Below are 21966 nucleotides of genomic sequence, written 5' to 3' on the forward strand. Positions count from 1 at the left end.
GCTGTCTCCCGTAGGGTGGCGCTGTAACATCGCGAGAGTACATCAGACAGACACGGCTCGGGACGAACTCGTTGGCTGTGAGATACGGAAGTACTTAACGCGTGCTTTCCAAACTCCACCATGGCTCTGAGTTTATCAGAGCTGCACGTTGGTAATATGAATTTAATAAAGTATATATTTTAGACGAACGAAAGTCAGAATAGTACCGTTGTGGACATGTAATATATCCTTAATTCTATCCGTCTAACCATCAGATTAAATATGGACAAAGGTGAGGTTAAATATTTATTAATTAAATGGTTTTAGTTTATGGATGTGTTGTTGAAACTGTCTTTGTGTGTGTGTGTGTGTGTGTGTGTGTGTGTGTGTGTGTGTGTGTGTGTGTGTGTGTGTGTGTGTGTGTGTGTGTGTGTGTGTGTGTGTGTGTGTGTGTGTGTGTGTGTGTGTGAGAGAGAGATATTATATGAGATGGGAGAATGGGGTTTTATTACCCTTAGCAACTGATTGCACAATGTTTCTTATTTCCTTTGGCCATTACTTATTATTTGTAACTCGTAAACTCGTACCCCTTTGTCCATTAAACTCGTACCCCTTTGTCCATTTTTTGAAAATCAACAGATATGGCCATAGCATATAAGCAGTCAATGCAATCAGCTTTTTTTATATCGACCAAATGGTCTGTTTCAGACGTTGGATAGCAGTAATATAAAGTGGAATGGGCGATTCAAAGCCGTGATAGAAAACCCTCAGCCGGGAACTTGAAGCATGCATCAAAATGTAATAGCCACTTTTCCCAACTTTTCAGAGGCGGCAATTCTTCAAGGAGGCTTTCTCTCAGCCAATAAGTTGTGCCATCCCTCGTCGCTTCGCTCCGTTCAAAAGGGAGACTGGAAGCGTGTGAGACAGCCCATCCTAGATGCTGTTGATGAACTCTGCAAACAAGTTGAATGCAATGTTGGCCTGGCCTCAAGCGCCATCCAATGCAAGACAAACATAGTGACCGTTCTGTGGTGCAAACTGCTGTGCAATGAAAGGAGAGAGGACGTGGAAACCGCCTGGAGGGAGAACCTCTTTTTCGCTTTACAAAGTGGCCTCCCCGAGATCAATCGAGTCGTGCTGTTGGAGCTGGTGAAGGAGAGAGCAGCTGCCGGTATATACGGGCAGCTTCTCCTCCGTCTACCCGACCCTCAGATCTGCTCCGAGCTGAGCTTGCTGGTAGATCATGTGGTCTGCAGCCCAACCTCAGAGGGTGACATCGGCCTCCTCCTGGACGTGTGGTGGGAGCTGTGGAGGGGAGGGGTCCGGGGCGAGGATGGAGGGATGGGTATCCCGGAGGACGTCTTTGCCAATGAGTTTGCACGTCTCACTTCCAAGCCGTCCCTTGAAAACGGTGGCGTGTCACATCAGGCCGCCAAGAGGTTCAAGTTGGACACATCTTTCCCTTTAGAACCTCTGTCTTCACTACCAGTGTTGCGGTCCTCACCCCCTTTAGACATCCTTTACATGCTACTTCAAACGCTTTGGGACGTAAGAGACTGTATAGCCACTGCAGACCTCAGCCAGCAAGCCCTTGTAGTCGCCCTTGATGCCATCTACACCTCGTTCCTACTTGACCGAGTGGTCATTCTCACCACAGAGGAAAAAATGCACTTCCTGACAAAGGTCGTCAGCCTCAAGGAGAAAGAAGACAAAAAATGGAGCCTGGCGCTTCTCAGAGAGGCCCAGCTTGACCTTCGCACTTGCAGCAAGCCTGCCAAGTTTCGACCCGACATCACGACACTGCCCCGTGCTCTTCGGATCATCACTGAGCTGACGCAGTGTTGGCTGCAGAAGGGTCTTCTGAAAGTGTCTGACAGCGCCGATCCCAGTAACTCTGCCTTCAGACTACAACAGAGCCTCCAGAGAGGCCTTGTGGCACTGGAAAACGGCACCCTGTACCAGTCAATGAGCGGAGCAGAAGACCAACAGACGCTGAAAGACTTAGTAACTTTAATTAGAGGTGTACAGGATGAGTTTTCTACCTCTCCTGCCGTTCACTGCAGCCCAGAGGCATGCGCCAGGCTCACCATGACCATCATTGACCACCGCCTGGAGGAGTACTTGGACTTTGCTGCCCTATTTGCCAGGGAGACCAGTTGGGCTACTAGTGGCAGCGAGTGGACAGACTGCCTGGAAAGGAACCAGGCTGTGTTCCGTAAAAAGGACACTGTTTTTGCACTTGCCACCATGCTGATAAGCATATGCAGCAGGGAAACTGTGGACGTAAGCCATTGTAAAAGAATTTCCAAAATCATTGCCAATATTTTCTTGGAGCTCCCGCTGGGGGACAAGAACCAGGCGCTGGCCAGCATGCTGAGGCTGTCCAGCAGGGGGCTCTTCGGGGGACAGCCGCCTCCAGCCTTGGTGCTAGGCTTCGACCAGGAACTCAACATGGCCTTCAACTGCATCATCCAGGGAGGGGACTCGGCGGGCACCAAAGCTGGCTCTCCTGACAACCTGAGCACGGCCACGTCCCTTGTAGCGCGGGTGGCGTTCCAGAACCCAGAGGCAACGCTGCGGAGCTGCTGCAGTGCAGCCATCTTCAACAAGGGAGCATTCATCCTCATGGCCAAGATCCTGTTGCAGCTGCCCGGTCTGAGGGGAGGGGGTATCACAGAGGGGAGTCTACTCTGCTGCTGCCTGCGGGAAGCCATTGGGAACAAAGCGTTGCTGGCATGCGAGCAACATCAGTTTGTGAGGTTTCTGGCGCTGCTGATGGAGCCGGTCCCAGAGGATGACTGTGGGGTCGAGGGACGCCACGGGGGGGGTTGCTTTCTCTCTCCCGCAGATGTTGTTAAAACCTTCGTCCTGCCCCACATCTTTTCTCATAACGGTAGGATTGCTTTATCGATATACTAATTTCTCTTCCTTTTAAACTGTTTTACAAAGCAACATAAAAAGACCCAACCTAAATGGGTGCTTGATACATACATGCATTCTTATTTTACCCTGCACCAATTGGAGGTAATTAAATTAATGTGAATCTCATTAGGCTGTCTTAATCATTGAATAGGATACACTGAGGCTGATTACTCACAGCGTAGCATCCTAGCAAGTGTGAATCAAGTAAGGGTATTTGAACGATGAATAATTACTATCTTCTTTCCTCCAGGTGGCCCAATAAGTGTGGAGCTGGCTGTGCAGATACTCCACAGTGCACTGTGTGTGGAGGTCAAGGAGCCCCCTTCCTCTACTCACTGGATGCTGCTGTGTTCTCCATTCCCACTACTTTACGTTCTGGCACAGCATCTCAACCAAGCATTCAGGTCTGCTGTTACCATGCTGCTCTATTGAGTAATGTTACTATCCCATTCCCAACCTTGATATACTACTTATACAGATTTCCTCTTTCCTTTTTGCAAAGTTTTTGACTTTATTTATTTATCATGATTCAGCTATTGTAGTCCCACTGAGTTTCCTTTCCTGTTTGACTGTTTTTCTTTACTTAACTACCTCAATTAATCTAAGGGCGCACTCACACCAAGCAAAGTTTCCTGTACCGTACTCAAGTACCATTCCCCAACCCCCCCGCTGTGCTGCTGGCCTGTGCTCACACTAGGCAAACTCAACTGGGCCTGAAGGCGCGTTCACCGTCCTGTTGATACGTCATCGCCAAGCGTCTGCTGCTTAGTAGAACAACAATGGAGAACAACACAGAACACAATTGGCACTTTGCTGACTTTGTTGCTTATTTGGAACCGTTCTATTGTGATATAGGCCTCTCTCGCTGAGCGTTTTTACACTGCCAAATATGCAGTTTTATGCACGCCTTTTTCGCAGCACGGTCCGCGCATTTAGACTGCCCAAGGTAAATTGCCTGGCTGAGCTAGCACCCCAATTTACCCTCCCGGACCTTGCACACATTGGCGGTTTATTGGGTTTCATTCTGTTGTAAATGCGACGGCTCCGCGCTTCCGGGGGGTGGGGGGGGGGAGGTATTGCGGCACTGTCTCCACAGAGACAACGCAGCAATATCATCATGAGCAGTTCTAACAGGAGAGAAAGTGAAATCCGCGAGCTGCTGATCATGTGAGAGAAGGTGATGCAGTCGTATTAAACAAAGACGTTGAAAGATGGTGCGATCTACGAGAGATGCAGAGGAACTGTCCTTACGAGGCTTTTGTCTGGAAAAAAAAACAAGTGGTCAGGAAAATAAAGAATATGTTGTCGTTTTTGCACTTGTAAATAGTCAATCGCGTTTGTAGCGTACACTCAGACATGAACTTATACTTGCATGCTGGTGTTTTCATTCATAAAAAAAAATAAAAAATTCGGAGGTATGCAATTATTCTAAAGAGGTCTAGACTCTGTGCGCAGCCCACCTTCTCCAGTGAACCAAGAAAGTCTGCGCCGTGACGAACGGCGGATTTTTGATCTAACACTCGCTCTCGCACCAAGGGTGCCATGGACTATTCGTCATCCAGCTCAGGTTGCGTATCCGTGCATGTGCGCGTGTCGGCTCATTAGCATCTGTACCGTGGCCTGAGCACACCTCTCCAAAGTGTACTCAGGCCACGGAATTGAACTGTACTTGAGTGGAGTAGATTGGATGGTGAGCTCACACTAGCCAACAATCTAGACTTTAGGGGAAAAACGTACTTGAGTATGGTTCAGATTGGCTAGTGCAGGGGTCACCAACACAGTGCCCGCGGGCACCAGGGCGCCCGCAAGGACCATATGAGGGGCCCGCAGGCCTGTTCTGAAAATAGCACAACTCATTCTTGAACAACTCTTTCCCACCTTTTTTAAGTCATTGTTGATAATTATTGTGAGAAATCAGTTTCATTAAAGGGGACCTATTATGCTTTTTCGACTTTTATGACCTATAAACGTTGTTATAATGATTGAGTCATGTTTAACCATACTAAAGTGTCAAATAATGACGTACATGCATTTCGACGTATTCCCTGCTGACAGTCTTGGGTGGCTGTGCAGAGCGCTAAACACTCGGGACAACGTTTGCGTTTCACTTGTTCACATTTCCGGGAAATCATCTACGTAGAGGCACTCCTGCCGCGCCCCCATATGCCTGGTCAAATCTGCCCGCGCGCGCTTCAAGGAAGGTAACCAATCACAACGGAGTTGGGTTGGCAGGAGGGGGGCGAGGGGGCGGAGAAGGACGAAACCGAGCGTTGACAGAGAAGGCTGAAAGCGTATCCCGAAAATCGACATCGTTTTTTGTGTATGATTAAACATGACTCAATCATTATAACAACGTTTATGGGTCATAAAAGTCGAAAAGCATAATAGGTCCCCTTTAATCAAAATTAATAATATATAATTAAAGGCAAAATCAGCAAATTTGTTATTTCAGAAGAGTGTATCAAACTGGGTGCCCTTCGTATGACTCAGTACCCATGAAGTAGCTCTCAGGTTCAAAAAGGCTGTTGACCCCTGGCCTAGTGTAAGTGCGCCCTAATATAATCTCTATGTAATGTCATCTTTATGTTAGATGTTGGGAGCCTCCAGCAGGGGGCACCACCTCACCTTTGTCATCAGACACCAAGGAGCTGCTGGTGTGGGTTCTGGGCACTCTGGGACAGGCAGTGGGCCGAGTGGTAGCGTCTGAACCATCCACCTGGTCCAGGGCCCTGTCTTGGCTGTACAGCAAAGTGGAGGACCTTGACTGGACCGTGCGCTTCCACTTCCAGCCTGTCTGGGGAGAGCACTTCAAAAATGAAGTGCCCTCGTCTCTGCTAGCGGTTTGTGATCTTGCTGAGCAGGTAATAATTGTACCTGAATGTCCATACCGTAAAACTTAAATTAATAGGCCAGGCTTTTATTTGTTTGAATCACTGAACTCAACCAGCTTATATTTGGGACAGGAGTCTATGTGAAACAGGGCTTTAATTCCTTTCGGCCCACTGATGGTCCAATTCCTTTTGGTCCAACTGAAGCACGGATGCCATCTACTGGCGTAAATTGGTAATGCCTGGAATACGTCTGTCTGATGTTTTCATGCAACCTGGCAAGGCGCTGGGGGTAGAGGGCAGAACACTCGCGCTACAATCTTCTTCTTGTTCTTGGTTTACGGCGGTTGTCATCCAGTTTATTGGTGTATTATGCTAACTTCTAGAAAAAACTGAATGGGTGTCTAATGGAGACCAGCGTTTATTTGTCAAACGTGTAGCCACACCCGGCCAGTAAAACGGACTCAGCGTTTAATTGGACTCTGCTTTTAATAAGTTGATTTTATTTTTTAGAGTGAAGGATCACGGTTAGCACTATCTCTGAAACACTGCGCGAGTGGTCAGACTGTTGTTTTGCGACTGTACTGTAACCCAACTGACAACAATGTAAGCCATTTACAAACTATAGCATAATGTTTGGCACTGTCCCTACGGTATGTCCCATTTGAACTTCCACCTTCACAATCCCTAATTTTGGTGTTTTATTTTCTTCAAGTGTTATGTTAATCACATTGTGCGGTTACATTCATTGTTACCTATATTATTCTCTCCAGGAGTGGTCGGGTTTGGAGCTGCCCAAGTACGGCCAGGGTTCAGGTCTCTTGGCCTGGTTGGAGTGCTGCTGCGTATCCGACTCCCTGCGGTCCACAATGCTCTCCCACCTCTGCGTGGACCGCCGTCAGCCCGACCACATCAACATGTTTAGCAAGGGCCTGCTGGTGGCCCTGGCCCAGATGCTGCCCTGGTGCTCACTGTCTGAGTGGCGGCGGCTGCTGGGGGCCCTGGGGGAGCTGCTGGACTCTGGTCTCCTCCACACACCATACTCCCTTGAGTATGTGGACTACCTGCCCCTGCTGGACCTGCGCTGCTTCTCCAGCCAGCTGCGCCTCTCTGTTCTGCTGCTGCGTGCCTTACAGTTCCTCTGTGGCTCCAGCTGTGACGGCTGGCTGCCGGTCCAGGGATGGGCGCACGTGGGCAGGCTGTACGCCTACGCCATCAGGCAAACACTGGAGGTGCTCAGGACCAAGATGGGTCTCTCGTCCTCATCAGTCAGCTCGGCTGACCCGACCTCCGGCTCACCCAATCCTCCCAAGAGCAAGCCCAGGACCCAGTCCGGAGAGGTTCAACAATGGAAAGAGGTGGCTCCTGAGAAGTCCTCTTCCAGCCTCCATCCAAAGTCTACCAAGTCCCCTGCCGTGGTCCACTCTGCAGAGGGAATAGTGGGAGATCTAAGTGCTGAGGTTCTCTTTGTACTCGGCCAACTCTTTTGTCATGTCCAACATGTCCAGGTATGAAATACTAGGACACCCTAATGTGCTCACAAATTTGTAAGAATTGTAGGGCCATAAGCCTTTTGGGGGAAAATGCAACTTGCACAAATAATATACAGATGTTTAGCCAAGATTGCGTTGTTTGTGAAGAGATAATCTAATACTTTTGTTTTCCTTCATGAGGTGATGATGCCTGGTGGACAGTGCGAGGCTTTGTTCCTGTGCGCACTAGAGACCCTGAGCCTGTATGAGAGCGTCATGGCCTCCTACCCTGAGAGCAGCTCTCACCTGGAGAGCGCCAACACCAGACACTTCTTCACCACCATCACAGACAACCTGGAGAGTCAGGAGATGAAGGTGGTACTGCACCAGAAAATAGCCAAGCTCTTGTCTTCTATCGCTTGAAAAAGAAGCCATGCTCTGCTATTCCTTTGTTTCAAATACTGCCCTCATTACAAGATTTTTTTGAAATATAAATAAAAAGGTTATATCAAAAAATAACTGGCCATGGTTTCATGCTACACTGGGATGTGTTAATGATTTACCCACCAGGATAAAGCTAATACTTCAAAGCATCACTTCACTGCCATCTATCCGTAATATGGCTCTTCAATTTCTTACCACTTGACTGCATTGTCCATTTAGAATAAGGAAAGAGACATCTCATCTCTAAGCTTTTGACTTAGTTTAAGACACTTACAAACATGTTGACAAGCAGAATACAATTTTACTTTATTTTATTTGGAAAGATTGAAATTCCCCATAGAACCACCAGCATTACAAAACAAACTTAATATAAGGACAAAATTTGCTAAGATCCTGTCAGATTTTGAATTTATAAATTCATGTTGTTTCGTATGGCACGTTCACAATGGGTTTAGTGCCTCTGGGGACAAAACCATCAATTAATTAAACTACCTTTCAATTGTTTTTAAAGGTGCCATTCAAAGTTTCACTCATGTTTTGGCCCCTGTACTTTAACCTTCCTCCGGTAGAGTCTGTGTGCCTTCTTCACCAGCAATATGAACCAGTAGACCTGGGGGACCATGATAGAAAGGTTGCCCACGTTGCAGTGCAATGGCAGGTGGAAGGGAACACTGTGTAGGGGGAGGTCAAACTGCTGACCGTACATCCAATACATGTAAGGGAAGAGCAGTATTCGGCAGGTGAAGAAACTGCAGAGAACCATGACCCCATTGATCCAGTGGAGCTTGCTGTTCTCCAAGCCCAACTAGAAATAAGCAAGTGTAAACCATTAGTGAGATTAGGAATTGGTTAGTACATAAGAAACTAAAAAGTTAACAGCATGTTTTGTTGGACACAACCACTTTACCTGAATGAGAATCTTCCCCAATGAAACAAAGGGAGTGCTGAACTCTGTCATCCAAAAACAAGCTATAAAGAAGTCTCCAAGGTCTCTTCTGAAGAACTGATGGACACACACAGACGGTTCAGCCAGTCCAAATATTGATCCATCTATCTTTCTACGGTTCTATGCATCTAGTACATAAAGCATTCTACAGTTTGAGTTTCATAATTGAGGGGGTTCAATGAAGTCTTGCATACCAGAACAATGGGCATGAAAACAAGAAGGAGGGCCATGTGATGGAAGACCAGCAGTCGCTCCTTCGAGAGGAACGCCTTTACCGTCTGCAGAGAGTGGTTCTGGTGAGCAGTACTGTTGTTTATCAGTCTCTGCTGGTGGTAGTGGCTCAGGTACATGGCGTAGAGGTCATAGGCCATGTAGGGGGCCCCAAAGAGCACAAAGCTGTTCACCAGCCAGTGTCTACGATACAATGATACAAAGCCAGTTTGTGTGAGAAGGCAGGCAAATGTGATGGGAAAATCCATATGTTGTATCCTTTTAATCCTCTTAAGCTGTTTCCTATTCCTTGTTTTGTCTAGCCACCCTACCTTATCTCAGTGTCATATAAATATTAACCTTTGACCCTGGGGTAAACCTAGCCTGGCCCAGCCCGCCTAAGTTCTTCCGCTAAATTTGAATTCCCCTTCAGTACTACGTCTGGGTCTGCGGTATGTTAGTGGGTTTTCTCCGTCCAAATTTTGGTGCGTCCAAACAGCAAACAGAGGGAGTGGCTGAGAACAATGACGTTAAAGTCAGCTCTCGTTGACGGACATCTTCACGCATGGCTGTTTACAGCCTGCGCGCAACGTGATTCCCGGCCAGCGATTGGTTATGGCAGATCCAGAGTGGCACTGGGGAAATCCAATAGTTTTAAATGTCAACAGACACCCGCCTTCAAGTGAGTTAACGTTAGTCAATTGAGTGGGTCCAGAGACTCTCTGTGCAACTTAAATGAAGTACGAGAGTCTGGTAGGAACAGGCAAGGGTAAACCGGTCACAAGGGAGAAGGCATCCCCTTATGCATTCTTCTGCTTGATGAGAACACAGGCCACTCTGTGTCTTGGGTAAACATAACCTGATTTGATTATTAACATCTGCATTGTGGGGAGGATGTGTAAAAGTTAAAATAGCTCTGCCTAACTGTATTCTGGACATGATGGATACAAACATTAAAATAATTATAATAACTTTTGAGTGCTTGTCCTAGACGAAATATCTCTTAAAGAAATTGTCACGATCCACATTGTGCTTCGGTTTGTATGCAGTTTCATTAGTGTAAACTCCTACCGGTCATTCATTACATCCCTGCAGGTGTTTACCACCAGGACTCCAGACACAGTGGCCAACGACGCATGGACGGAGGAGACCAATCTGGAGCCAAAGTGTGACGTTAACATACGATTCACCTTACTTCCATTTTAACTGTCCATTTAACATTCCAGAAGGTCATTTTTTAGTCATTACCTTTCGCTAACAACCACCACATCCGCATCACTCCAGTGTGTAAATGCGGACTTCAGCACTTTCCTCAAGCCGTAGAACAGACCTGGGAAGAACACCATTCCACACGCTAAAATAGAAAGCATTGTCTGAATGTGCGGACACACTTTGCAGAACAAAATAAAACCAAATATAAGTACAGTCGAGTTGAGTACTATCAGGGCATAGTTATAGAGTGGCGAAGTCACGCCCCTTCCGGTAGGGCTCATGGGACCTATGAGATCGAAAAATATGAATGGGTGTCAATGGAGAGAAAATAATTATTTTCTGGTCCCGGTCTTTATATGCCCTGGATTACACATATGTTGTTTGTGGATTTAAAGGATAATTTTTCATGCAAAGAGTTCGACCGTTTATTGTGCAATTGTTCAGATAAAGGCTGTAGAGAAAACACAACGAGAAAGACTACACGGCTCGTATGTGACGTCACGCTCCCTGCGACTGGCGTGGAGAAGACCGACAATCTTCCCATCGGCATAACTGAAACTCTGCACGTGCCCCGATTTATAATGGTTTTCACCTCTTTCGATGCTTTTATCCTCCCCTTGGAAAAAGCGGTGAAGTGGGGCAGAGAGATCGCCATCTCTGTGCCGAGTTCCAAGGGCGGGTGTGTTGACGTATATCATATGCGTCGAGAGCAGCGAAGAGCTGTAGTTCACAAAGCGGCCTCACATAAAACCTAAAATTATCAAACTTCTTCACGAACATTTTTAGTTTTCTTTGCATGAAAAATTATCATTTAAATCCACAAACAACATATGTGTAATCCAGGGCATTTAAAGACTGGGACCTGGGACCAGAAAATAATTATTTTCTCTCCATTGACACCCATTCATATTTTTCGATCTCATAGGTCCCATGAGCCCTACCGGAAGGGGCGTGACTTCGCCACTCTATTGGAGCAACCGCGATAAGTCTCGTGAGATAGCGTGATCTCGCGTGTGTGGACAGCAGAAGCTCAAGGAGTAGGGTAGGGTCTTGGTGCGTTTTAATCATGGACACTGGTTTTAATATCCATCCGTCTCGGAGGTCCGAGGACGTTGCCTAGCGACAAGCACAAACACGCCCCTTTTCCTCGGACGGCGATCTCGCCATCTCGGTTGAACTCAGTAGTGACCGAGCGAAATTCCGAGACAGAATTCAAGAATTCAAGATGGCTGCGCCCATTGTGACTTGAAGTATGAACTGTTTTCATTGTGCTTGGACCACTTTGGTGGCTTAAATTGTAATTTCAATCACTCATATTACTGCTAGTGGTGCCGAGATGATGCCTCATGATACATCAAAGCCTCGCAGCCAGATGAACCACCAAAGTGGTTCATGCTCGAAGCTTCAAATGAGTACGCTAGGGATATCTAGTGGTGAATGAAATTATGACAACCCAACCCAAAATGTGATTTTTGCTTCGTGTGCCACTGCCGATACAACATTAAATCATTTGAGAATTGAAGTCACTTCAGTGATACATGTGTGTGAGTGTGCCATTCATAAAATGGCACAGAGCTCATGCTAGAAAATAAATCATTTGGCAAAAGTGTGTCTTAGCAGACGCTTTTATCCAAAGCGACTTACATCGGTAAATACACACATTGACGGCAGAGTCAACCATGCAAGGCGACAGTCAGCTGTCGCAAAGTGACCGGGACACAGCAACACTGAGCTAGGAGGAGCTGGGGATTGAACTAGCAACCTACCGGTTACAAGTCAACTGCTCTACCTCCTGAGCTAAGCCGAGCGACCCTGCATGATAACTGACACCGGGATCCCACCGGACGCGTACGCGCCGCGGAACGGCTGCGCCGCGGAACGGCCGCGTCCTCTGCCCTGCTATGGCAAGCCGAGTGTGCCACAATTCGACTTCAATTAAACGCGTTCTGAAACGCCAGCACGCGTGCCCAGAACGCGTTTTGGTTTTCCAGAACGCGTTCCGGCGTTTCAGCGCGCGCGCCCAGAACGCGTTCCGGCGTTTCAGCGCGCGCGCCCAGAACGCGTTCTGGCATTTCAGCGCGCGCGCCAAGAACGCGTTCCGGCATTTCTGCGCGAGCGCTCAGAACGCATATTAGTATGGCAAGCCATCCCCGCCAGAAAACGGCATCATTTAGACGCGTATCACCTTCATTACGCCGTAAAAAACGCCGTAAAATGTAGAAAAACGCCGTAAAATACGCCGTCATGCGCAAAAAAGCGCAGCTTTATACGCCGCAATTAAGCCTTTCAAGACCGCGCGTAAAAAGCGCCGTTTTGAACATCAAACCGCGCGTAAAATACAGCGCTTTTGTGCACATCACAACGCCGTAAAATACGGCGTCTCTCTTGTATGCTAATAATCTCTGCCCTTCTTTTCTCTCAGCCAATGCATTTGAAGTGTTTGCGCCCAATCACTGAAAAAGACAAGCAGACCAAATCAGTTTAGCACAGATCTGCTTTGAGGAGTTCTCCTCTCATTTGTTGTTAGTTGTAGCGTCATATCGATATATATTAGTAAATCCAGTTCCTACAGTGTGGTCACCGTGGCCGTGGCCCAATCGATAGAGACGCTTGCTCTGTAGGCAAGAGTTTGTTTAAAAATAAATAATAATAATACATATAAAGACGTTTCAAACGTTCCATCGAGTCTCTCGCATTCTACAATGGGCAGCTTTATTGTTTCCCATGGGAGCCGGCGAAACTAGATTTCTTCTTCGAAGGTTGTGCTCCACACAGAACCTCCTCACCATCATAACGGAGTAGCCTACTTCGGGGCACCAGAATGCTTTAGAGCGGTACTGATCGCATCGTGTCTTTCCAGTGTCAAATAGTTCACGAATAAAATCACCATAAGGTTCAAGTGCGGCCATAACTAAGGCTAAATATAATTAGACAGTCTATTGCTGGTTTAGGTGGTTGGCTCTTTTTTCTTCACTGCGTTCTGCCTTCTGGTGTATAACTATAAACGTAGGCCCTATCTATTTTTGTAGGCCCTATTTGTTTTTCTGTTTCGGGTTTTAAAAACCAACACACAAAATCAAATGCCGTTTATTTGTTTATTCCTTTTGCCCTTTTTCAGTTTCAAAACCAAATCTGAAAAACCAAAAAACAATCCTGTTAATAGTTTTTTCTGATTTTGTTATAAATCGGAATATTCAAAGAACGAACCATACACGGATTCTCCTACCTCATCACTTTACTGACACACACAATGTGTGGCAGTAAAGTGACAGGATCATTCCATAGACAAAAATCTTTCCATCTAACTAATTTAATTTAGGAGGATAGTCATTGCACAGATGTAAGTTAACCAAATATTCTCATTATAGCCTAGTTATATCCTATTTTCATATTTCATGTGGCATCTGTATTTTTATGTAGGCTACAGCATCTGTATTTTAAATGTAGCTTATATCTTCTTTTTACATTTTACCTGTTGCTGAGGTGGGCGCTGTATTAGCCTACTGTATAGGCTGTCTGTATTTGTGTAAGAGTTATTTGTATTGTGTAACCTGCTGGATTATGAAAGTTAGTTTGGGGTAAATAAAGTGTCTGTCTGTCTGTCTGTCTGTCTGTCTGTCTGTCTGTCTGGGGGAAAATGCCGTGAAAAATGTACGCATGGTGCGTTCAGGATTAGGACTGATATTATGTCGGCATAGGCCTAATCAATCGGGTTTTAATATTTGAAGCATTCATATCAGTCTATTCTTTTCGGCTACTCTGCTGTTGGCCTTGATGGGGAGATATTTTTTTGCTTCCATGCACAAATAGTTGAATCCAACAACATTCCTGCGTCTCCAGAGCCCATTTAAGCACCGTGTCAGACTCAGTAGACTGTTACAAGCCTCTGAACGTTGTTAAAGCATGGCTCCCCAGTTCATCAGTGTCTCTCTCTATGGCTCCTCGTCCTTTCCACTGTGTATTTATATCGATTGAACAAGAGAGGATGTTACGATAACTCCGCGAAAATAAAGGCTCCATGGCTGTAATAATTTAAATATAATTAACTTATAAAGCGTGTAACAAGACACCTAGATGATCTGGCTGGCTGACTAAAAAGGCACTGAATTTGGAACTTATAACACAGGAGGTCTGGCTTGCGGACAAAAAAGCATTGCGATCATAAAAGCGTGACCATCTGACAAAATATAGAATCGATCCGACAACCTCTTCCCTACATAGCAAGCGTCTCTATCGATTGGACCACGGTTATCACAACGTTGAAACTGCATTTACTAATATATATATCTATATGAATATGACGCTATAACTAACGCCAAATGAGAGGAGATCTGTGTTGAACTGATTTGGTCTGCTTGTCTTGTTCAGCGATTGGGCGCAAACACTTCAAATGCCTTGGCTGAGAGAAAAGAAGGGCGGAGATTATTAGCATACTAGAGAAACGCCGTATTTTAAGGCGTTGTGATGTGCACAAAAGCGCCGTATTTTACGGGCGGTTTGATGTTCAAAACGGCGCTTTTTACGTGCGCTCTTGAAAGGCTCAATTGCGGCGTAAAAAGCAGCGCTTTTTTGCGCATGACAGCGTATTTTACGGCGTTTTTCTACATTTTACGGCGTTTTTTACGGCGTAATGAAGGTGATACGCGTCTAAATGATGCCGTTTTCTGGCGGGGATGGCTTGCCATATATTAGCATATTAACAGCACGCGTGCTGTTAATATGCTAATGCGCTCCTCCCCTCAATTTTCTCAGCCAATAGATTTGAGCCGTTTTCACCTAATCATATGCTAGGGCAAACACACAGACAACATCAGTCGAGACCAGAGCTCTTCTTTCGCGAATCTTTTCTGTTGTGTCGTTCTTAAAGTCGAAAGATGTTAAGATGTTTCAAATTAGGTGGTTAATGTGGAGGTGGTGAACACTACAAGTACATACACTTTGACTATACACTATCTAAGCTACTTGACCGAACATTGTGTATGGTAAGTGCCGTGGCAACTATGATAACATAATTAAAAAATACTTTTATTTATAGCGTATCGTTTATTACATTTATGTTATTAGTATGTTATTACTATATTGTTATTAAGTGAACATCAGTCCATGTGTTACAAACAAACAGCAGAAATCAAATGCCGGGAGGAGGGAGAAGCCTGTCTGGGCAGGCTCTATACACTGCGGTCCCGGTCCAACCAGCACCTGCCGACAATCTCCTGATTAGGAGTGAGAGAAACACAGGCATACACACAGCAGGGGCCGGGTCAAAGACCCGCCTGGGTCATCACACCTGCAACTGAACACCTCCAAGAGAAATTGTGGTGGATTACAGGAGGACTAAATGACATATGCTACCAGTCTCCATTGAGAGGGGACAATGTGGAGGGGGTCACCACGTACAAATGCCAACACAGATGCACTCTAGAAAGAGCAGAGCCGGCTGTACTTGCTAAGGAGGCTGTGGTCCTTCAATGTCTGCAAGGTCCTCAGGATGTTTAGCCAGTCTGTCATTGTACTCTTCTATATGCTGTTGTGGGGAGGCAGCGTTAAGAAGATGGATACTGGGCGACTGGACAGGTTGTTAAGGAAAGCTGGCTATGTTTTGGGTATAGAGCTGAAGTGCATCACTTCAATAGCAGAGAAAAGAAGACTGAAATGGATTATTATTGTATTTTTTCTATTACATTTTATATATTCTATATATATATATAGTTTTTTCTATCTGTCTCATTCCAACTGATGAAGTGAATTATACCTCGTCTTATAGGCTACTACCACGTACAGGCTAAAACCTGCAACTGCATGTTAATACTTCAGATGGACTTATTTACTTCTAATGGAATTTTAACTCTAACTTCTGAACTCTTTTATTGTTTTTATTGTACTCAGAAGACGAATAAGCTGACTCATGTAATGCTGTAATAAATAAATGTAATAAACGATACGCTATAAATAAAAGTATTTTTTAATTATGTTATCATAGTTGCCACGGCACTTACCATACACAATGTTCGGTCAAGTAGCTTAGATAGTGTATAGTCAAAGTGTATGTACTTGTAGTGTTCACCACCTCCACATTAACCACCTAATTTGAAACATCTTAACATCTTTCGACTTTAAGAACGACACAACAGAAAAGATTCGCGAAAGAAGAGCTCTGGTCTCGACTGATGTTGTCTGTGTGTTTGCCCTAGCATATGATTAGGTGCTAATATGCGTTCTGAGCGCGCGCGCAGAAATGCCGGAATGCGTTCTTGGCGCGCGCGCTGAAATGCCAGAACGCGTTCTGGGCGCGCGCGCTGAAACGCCGGAACGCGTTCTGGAAAACCAAAACGCGTTCTGGGCACGCGTGCTGGCGTTTCAGAACGCGTTTAATTGAAGTCGAATTGTGGCACACTCGGCTTGCCATACCCTGCGTCCATTCCTACCGGGCGCGTAACGGCAGCGTAGCGCTGCCTTGCGAGCCAGCCGTATTCACGCGAGATCACGAGATCACGCGATAATCCTAAACCTAATGTACTCACCTTCCACTCCCAAAACTATTGCAATTAAATGCCACGCTTTGTCCTTTCTGACATTTTCCTTATAAAAAGGATGATTTGGTACATAAATGACTTCATGTTGCTGAACTTCGACAATGAGTCTCTCGTCGTCCATGTTGCCGACCCTCTGAGACCCACCGGTCATGACGTAATAATGTTGATGTGAAGTTACATGAGCTGAGTATTGTGTTTTATTTTGAAAATTGACCGGATGCTCTATGGCTTTTACTTTTCACTTCCTGCCCGGCTCGACCTGCTCTGTCGAAATTGACGCGGTTTAGCAGCGGCTCGCGTCAAAAATAGAATTGGACGGAAGCGCCGCGGCGCAGCACGCCGCTCCTGGGACGCTGCTGAAACGTTCCGCGGCGCGCCCGGTGGAAATGGTCTCATTGATTATAGTGGAAGCGATGCGCAGCCGTCCCGCGGCGCGTACGCCTCCGGTGGAATCGAGCCTTGAGAAGGAGTTATTAATTTAATAGCCATTAAAGTGTTCTGGACAGTGGTTATTGAATTCTCTTTTTGGCAAACTCCATGATGAATAATGAACGTGATATTTCGATTGATACTACAGAAAATGCAATGCTCAAACTACTACGATCACAGACTAGTGGTATATTGAATATACCACAAGGTTGTGATCGTATACGGGACATCTTTATAGTCGAAATCTCCCGCCAATACTGAACCCATATTTCGAAGCAGTAGCCCGAGGCAATGCCTCGAACGTCACACCCTACGTCATTTCGCCAACGTGAATCCTACTCGAAGCGGAGCTTCGCTGGGGGAGGAGCCGACATACTCGACACACGCCCCGAACCCGATGCCTCGACGCAAAACGTAACATCACTAATTACTGCAATACCTTACTGCGTCCGTATCTCTGCCTATGTACACAAATATATTGTATTTGTGTACAGCACTTCGGTCAACTACTGTTGTTTTAAATGTGCTATATAAATAAACTTGACTTGACTTGACTATGGCCTATAGCCTACTTATATTGGATCGCCTGGTCCTCTGCCAATGCTACCGCGACAACAGCTTTCCGGGTGGCGTCCATGTTTTCAAGTGTGGGCGTGGCGTCAGATCCGAGTCGGTTCGCAGAGAATACTCGAACGCACCATATCTGCAGCCGGAGCCACTTGCCAAACACGCCCATTGCTCTGCCAAACACACCCATTGCGCTGCCAAACACGCCCACCGGAAAAACACGACCATTGCTCTGCCAAACACGCCCATTGTTCGTTGCTATCTAGAGTGGCGAAGTCACGCCCCTTCCGGTAGGGCTCATGGGACCTATGAGATCGAAAAATATGAATGGGTGTCAATGGAGAGAAAATAATTATTTTCTGGTCCCAGTCTTTATATGCCCTGGATTACACATATGTTGTTTGTGGATTTAAATGATAATTTTTCATGCAAAGAAAACTAAAAATGTTCGTGAAGAAGTTTGATAATTTTAGGTTTTATGTGAGGCCGCTTTGTGAACTACAGCTCTTCGCTGCTCTCGACGCATATGATATACGTCACCACACCCGCCCTTGGAACTCGGCACAGAGATGGCGATCTCTCTGCCCCACTTCACCGCTTTTTCCAAGGGGAGGATAAAAGCATCGAAAGAGGTGAAAACCATTATAAGTCGGGGCACGTGCAGAGTTTCAGTTATGCCGATGGGAAGATTGTCGGTCTTCTCCACGCCAGTCGCAGGTAGCGTGACGTCACATACGAGCCGTGTAGTCTTTCTCGTTGTGTTTTCTCTACAGCCTTTATCTGAACAATTGCACAATAAACGGTCGAACTCTTTGCATGAAAAATTATCCTTTAAATCCACAAACAACATATGTGTAATCCAGGGCATATAAAGACCGGGACCAGAAAATAATTATTTTCTCTCCATTGACACCCATTCATATTTTTCGATCTCATAGGTCCCATGAGCCCTACCGGAAGGGGCGTGACTTCGCCACTCTCTTATGCTGCTATCCATTTGGATGGTACGCTGGTACGAACGACGAGCTTCAGCGAGAACGTGACGTATTTCACTTGCTCCAGCCTTCCAGTTTGCTATTTGTGTCCGACGAGTTTAAGAAGAAAACTACTTTGGAAAAAATAATTAATCCAGTGTATAATGGTTGCCAGCCTTTACAGAAACATTAACATTGCAAGCCTTTTACATTGCAATAATATTTTGCCATTTTCGCCAATTTTTCTTTCAACAAGTGCTGTCGTGTTTCTGTCGAGCCACGAGGGGTAGTAGCGGGCTAGTCATCATTAGCAACATAGCCTCTTTGGCAAACCAGCTTGAAAGCACAACTTTACATTGAATTTCACGCAAAGCAAGACCATAAATTGGTGACCGGATTAAAGCAGCAATGAAATCAAGTGTGTAAGAGGATTTAAAATCGACATTACAACCCCCAACGTGGTACAAATACAAAGAAAATACTGCTCAATCCCCATTGACTATGGGCACAGCCATCATCTTTGCGAGTTGTACAGCTCTGCTCGCTCTACTTTGAAAGCGACGAGATACTACGACCAAAAGTACTCATTGTCGAAGTTCAGCAACATGAAGTCATTTATGTACCAAATCATCCTTTTTATAAGGAAAATGTCTGAAAGGACAAAGCGTGGCATTTAATTGCAATAGTTTTGGGAGTGGAAGGTGAGTACATTAGGTTTAGGATTATCGCGTGATGTCGTGTGAATACGGCTGGCTCGCAAGGCAGCGCTACGCTGCCGTTACGCGCCCGGTAGGAATGGACGCAGGGCAGAGGACGCAGCCGTTCCGCGGCGTGTACGCGTCCAGTGGAATCCCGGTGTAACACCGGGATTCCACCGGACGCGTATGCGAGGCAGCGTCGCGCTGCCTTGCGAGCCAGCCGTATTCACACAAGATCACGCGATAATCCTAAACCTAATGTACTCACCTTCCACTCCCAAAACAGCCGTTCCGCGGCTGCGTCCTCTGCCCTGCGTCCATTCCTACCGGGCGCGTAACGGCAGCGTAGCGCTGCCTTGCGAGCCAGCCGTATTCACGCGAGATCACAAGATCACGCGATAATCCTAAACCTAATGTACTCACCTTCTACTCCCAAAACGATTGCAATTAAATGCCACGCATTGTCCTTTCTGACATTTTCCTTATAAAAAGGATGAATTGGTACATAAATGACTTCATGTTGCTGAACTTCGACAATGAGTCTCTCGTCGTCCATGTTGCCGACCCTCTGAGACCCTTTGATTGATTGACTGCTGACCTGGTGCCAAGTTACATGAGCTGAGTATTGTGTTTTATTTTGAAAATTGACCGGATGCTCTTGGCTTTTACTTTTCACTTCCTGCCCGGCTTGACCTGCTCTGTCGAAATTGACGCGGTTTAGCAGCGGCTCGCGGCAAAAATAGAATTGGACGGAAAGATAGCGGCGCGGCGCAGCACGCCGCTCATGGGACGCTGCTGAAACGTTCCGCGGTGCGCCCGGTGGAAATGGTCTCATTGATTAGAGTGGAAGCGATCAGCAGCGGTGACCGCGGCGCAGCCGTCCCGCGGCTCGTACGCCTCCGGTGGAATCAGGCCTTTAAGCTGCACACTCAATAAAAGTTATTCAAATGTTAAAAAGGTTTGTAAACCTAAGAAAAAGCTGTGATCCCTTATGAAGGAAACTATGGATAAGAAGAGAGGCACCAGGATCAGTAGCCCACATGACAAAAGTGGAGGAAAACTTTGAGACCCCTATATGTGTAGTAGAGGTATTTGGGTATGGGGCAGGGACCCAGGTCCATTCATGGGAAGGGACTTTGGGGTCGGTACCTTTTGCAGCAGGTCTAAACCATAGGTCCATGGTCACAACGAGTCACGTTTTTAATCCATCACTGAGACAGAAAGTGGACATTTAAAATGTCAATGGGTGGATTATTTTTTAACACAAACAGCTCGTATAGACAGACAAGAGTCGTGGCTTTAAACACAGTAATGTGTATTTGTGAAAGGCTACTATTGCCTAACCCTAACCCTAACCCTAACCCTTTATTACGTTTTTATTAAGTTTGTCTGCATCTATACAAAGTGAATGGAGCTCTGTTTAAAGACAGCAACGTGTATTTATATGTGTATTTAAGGCATGTTTTATTACATTTTTAAAGCCACATAGCCTCTGTTAAAAGCATGTTTTTCTTAATTTTGTAAGCTTTGTAAAAATCTCATGCTTGAGACATTTTAGACTATTTCTATCTAGAAAATAAATAAAAGTAAACCAGTGGCAACAGAGAATCAGTACTTGGACCCTTATTATTGTATTGAAAAGCTCCCAATAAATCCAAAAATGTGTGTGTCGTAAACCACAACTCGAACATTGTGATGATAAATATTGGCTAAAGGTGAAGACAGCAGATTGCACTAGAGACTTTACATGCAGTAGCATCATGTTCTCACCTCCAAATATTGGCATATATATATATATATATATATATATATAGAAAGCTCCATACCAAAAGTATTTTAATTATTAAAGCCTGTACCAATAAATGACTTAACGGTTGGTAAAATGAGAAGTGGTAACTCCACTGCCCTAAATGGATACACAAATTCACATAAGTACAGCTCTGATGGTGGACATTGTCTTTGTATGCAATTAACTTTATACTAACCATCTCCTTAGGGAAGTAAGGCCTCTTATTGTAAGCATGGTCCTCGTCAGAGTCCAATGGCATCTGTAAACCAAACATCATTATTGCGCCATCATGTTTAATATGCAAAGGTTTACCACTTGAAAAAGCGATCCAAGTTGGATTCAGAATGACACAGTACCAAACTAAACCTACTGCAGGAGCCATAAAGATACATGAAATACTTAGCGGTGACCACTGTGCAGCTTGAAAGTGTCCTTTTTCATTTCGCTTTCCTGAAGACAGGTGGGACATTGTCTCGGAGGGTTGATTTTCCTTCCTCAGTAAAGTGGGCGAACTTCCTCCCATACCTGCAATTAAAACACCAGAGCATTACATTTATTACCAGGTCTTATCCCAAATTCCTCTTGATAATCAGTGTTGGGGTAGTTACTCAAAAAAAGTAATTTGTTACTTATTACTAGTTACTTCTGTAAATTGTAATGAGATTACTTTACTAGTTACTGCATTTAAAAAGTCACTACTTATTACTTTACTTATCCCGGTTCTTAATTTACTGTGTAGATGAATTGACAAACATCATAGCTCTATCATCACCTTGTGTTTATTGTAAACATGTATACAAAATGGCTTATACAACCATAGGAAGCAACAATAAATCCAGAAAACAACAGGATAAAGGAGGCTGTGGTGGTCAATCAGTAGCAACAAGTTTCAAAACACAGCCTTTGGGAAACATGAGAATAAAACCAGCTTGTTATTAGATTCATGGTCAATAAAAATATAAA

At 45.4% G+C, this 21966-nt stretch overlaps 2 protein-coding genes and 1 long non-coding RNA gene across 4 annotated transcripts; 1 reads left to right on the forward strand and 2 right to left on the reverse strand.

The window, feature by feature from the left end:
• Positions 1 to 30: 30 nt before the first annotated feature.
• Positions 31 to 7720, forward strand: gemin4 (gem (nuclear organelle) associated protein 4). Of its 2 annotated transcripts, none has more exons than XM_060074188.1 (6): positions 31 to 151; positions 806 to 2872; positions 3152 to 3305; positions 5492 to 5762; positions 6503 to 7237; positions 7403 to 7720. In XM_060074188.1, exons 1-6 carry the CDS (start codon positions 121 to 123, stop codon positions 7622 to 7624), a joined length of 3480 nt encoding a protein of 1159 aa, XP_059930171.1. In that variant the 5' UTR covers positions 31 to 120; the 3' UTR covers positions 7625 to 7720. The 2 variants fall into 2 exon arrangements, with proteins under 2 accessions (XP_059930171.1, XP_059930172.1); XM_060074189.1 differs by having other exon boundaries at positions 76 to 271.
• A 206-nt stretch (positions 7721 to 7926) lies between these two features.
• Positions 7927 to 10277, reverse strand: LOC132473899 (TLC domain-containing protein 3A-like). The gene is made up of 5 exons (XM_060074191.1): positions 10050 to 10277; positions 9873 to 9956; positions 8786 to 9005; positions 8553 to 8648; positions 7927 to 8450 (listed from the first exon to the last, which is right to left on the reverse strand). The coding sequence occupies exons 1-5, from the start codon at positions 10169 to 10171 to the stop codon at positions 8172 to 8174; spliced, it is 801 nt and encodes a 266-aa protein (XP_059930174.1). The 5' UTR covers positions 10172 to 10277; the 3' UTR covers positions 7927 to 8171.
• Positions 10278 to 13084: 2807 nt separating this feature from the next.
• Positions 13085 to 13344, reverse strand: LOC132475298 (uncharacterized). The gene is made up of 2 exons (XR_009529855.1): positions 13221 to 13344; positions 13085 to 13166 (listed from the first exon to the last, which is right to left on the reverse strand). It is a non-coding gene; the product is annotated as an uncharacterized LOC132475298 (long non-coding RNA).
• Positions 13345 to 21966: the final 8622 nt, after the last annotated feature.

The sequence above is a fragment of the Gadus macrocephalus genome, chromosome 16, assembly GCF_031168955.1.
Source record: "Gadus macrocephalus chromosome 16, ASM3116895v1".
Taxonomy (NCBI): Eukaryota; Metazoa; Chordata; class Actinopteri; order Gadiformes; family Gadidae; genus Gadus; species Gadus macrocephalus.

Coding starts and splice junctions, on each gene's coding strand:
- gemin4 (XM_060074188.1), top strand. CDS start 121: ATGGCTCTGAGTTTATCAGAGCTGCACGTTG. Junction 2,873..3,151: donor CCACATCTTTTCTCATAACG/GTAGGATTGCTT, acceptor TCTTTCCTCCAG/GTGGCCCAATAAGTGTGGAG. Junction 5,763..6,502: donor TTTGTGATCTTGCTGAGCAG/GTAATAATTGTA, acceptor TATTCTCTCCAG/GAGTGGTCGGGTTTGGAGCT.
- LOC132473899 (XM_060074191.1), bottom strand. CDS start 10,171: ATGCTTTCTATTTTAGCGTGTGGAATGGTGTTCTTCCCAGGTCTGTTC. Junction 8,649..8,785: donor TTTTCATGCCCATTGTTCTG/GTATGCAAGACT, acceptor TGTGTCCATCAG/TTCTTCAGAAGAGACCTTGG. Junction 8,451..8,552: donor TGGGGAAGATTCTCATTCAG/GTAAAGTGGTTG, acceptor GCTTATTTCTAG/TTGGGCTTGGAGAACAGCAA.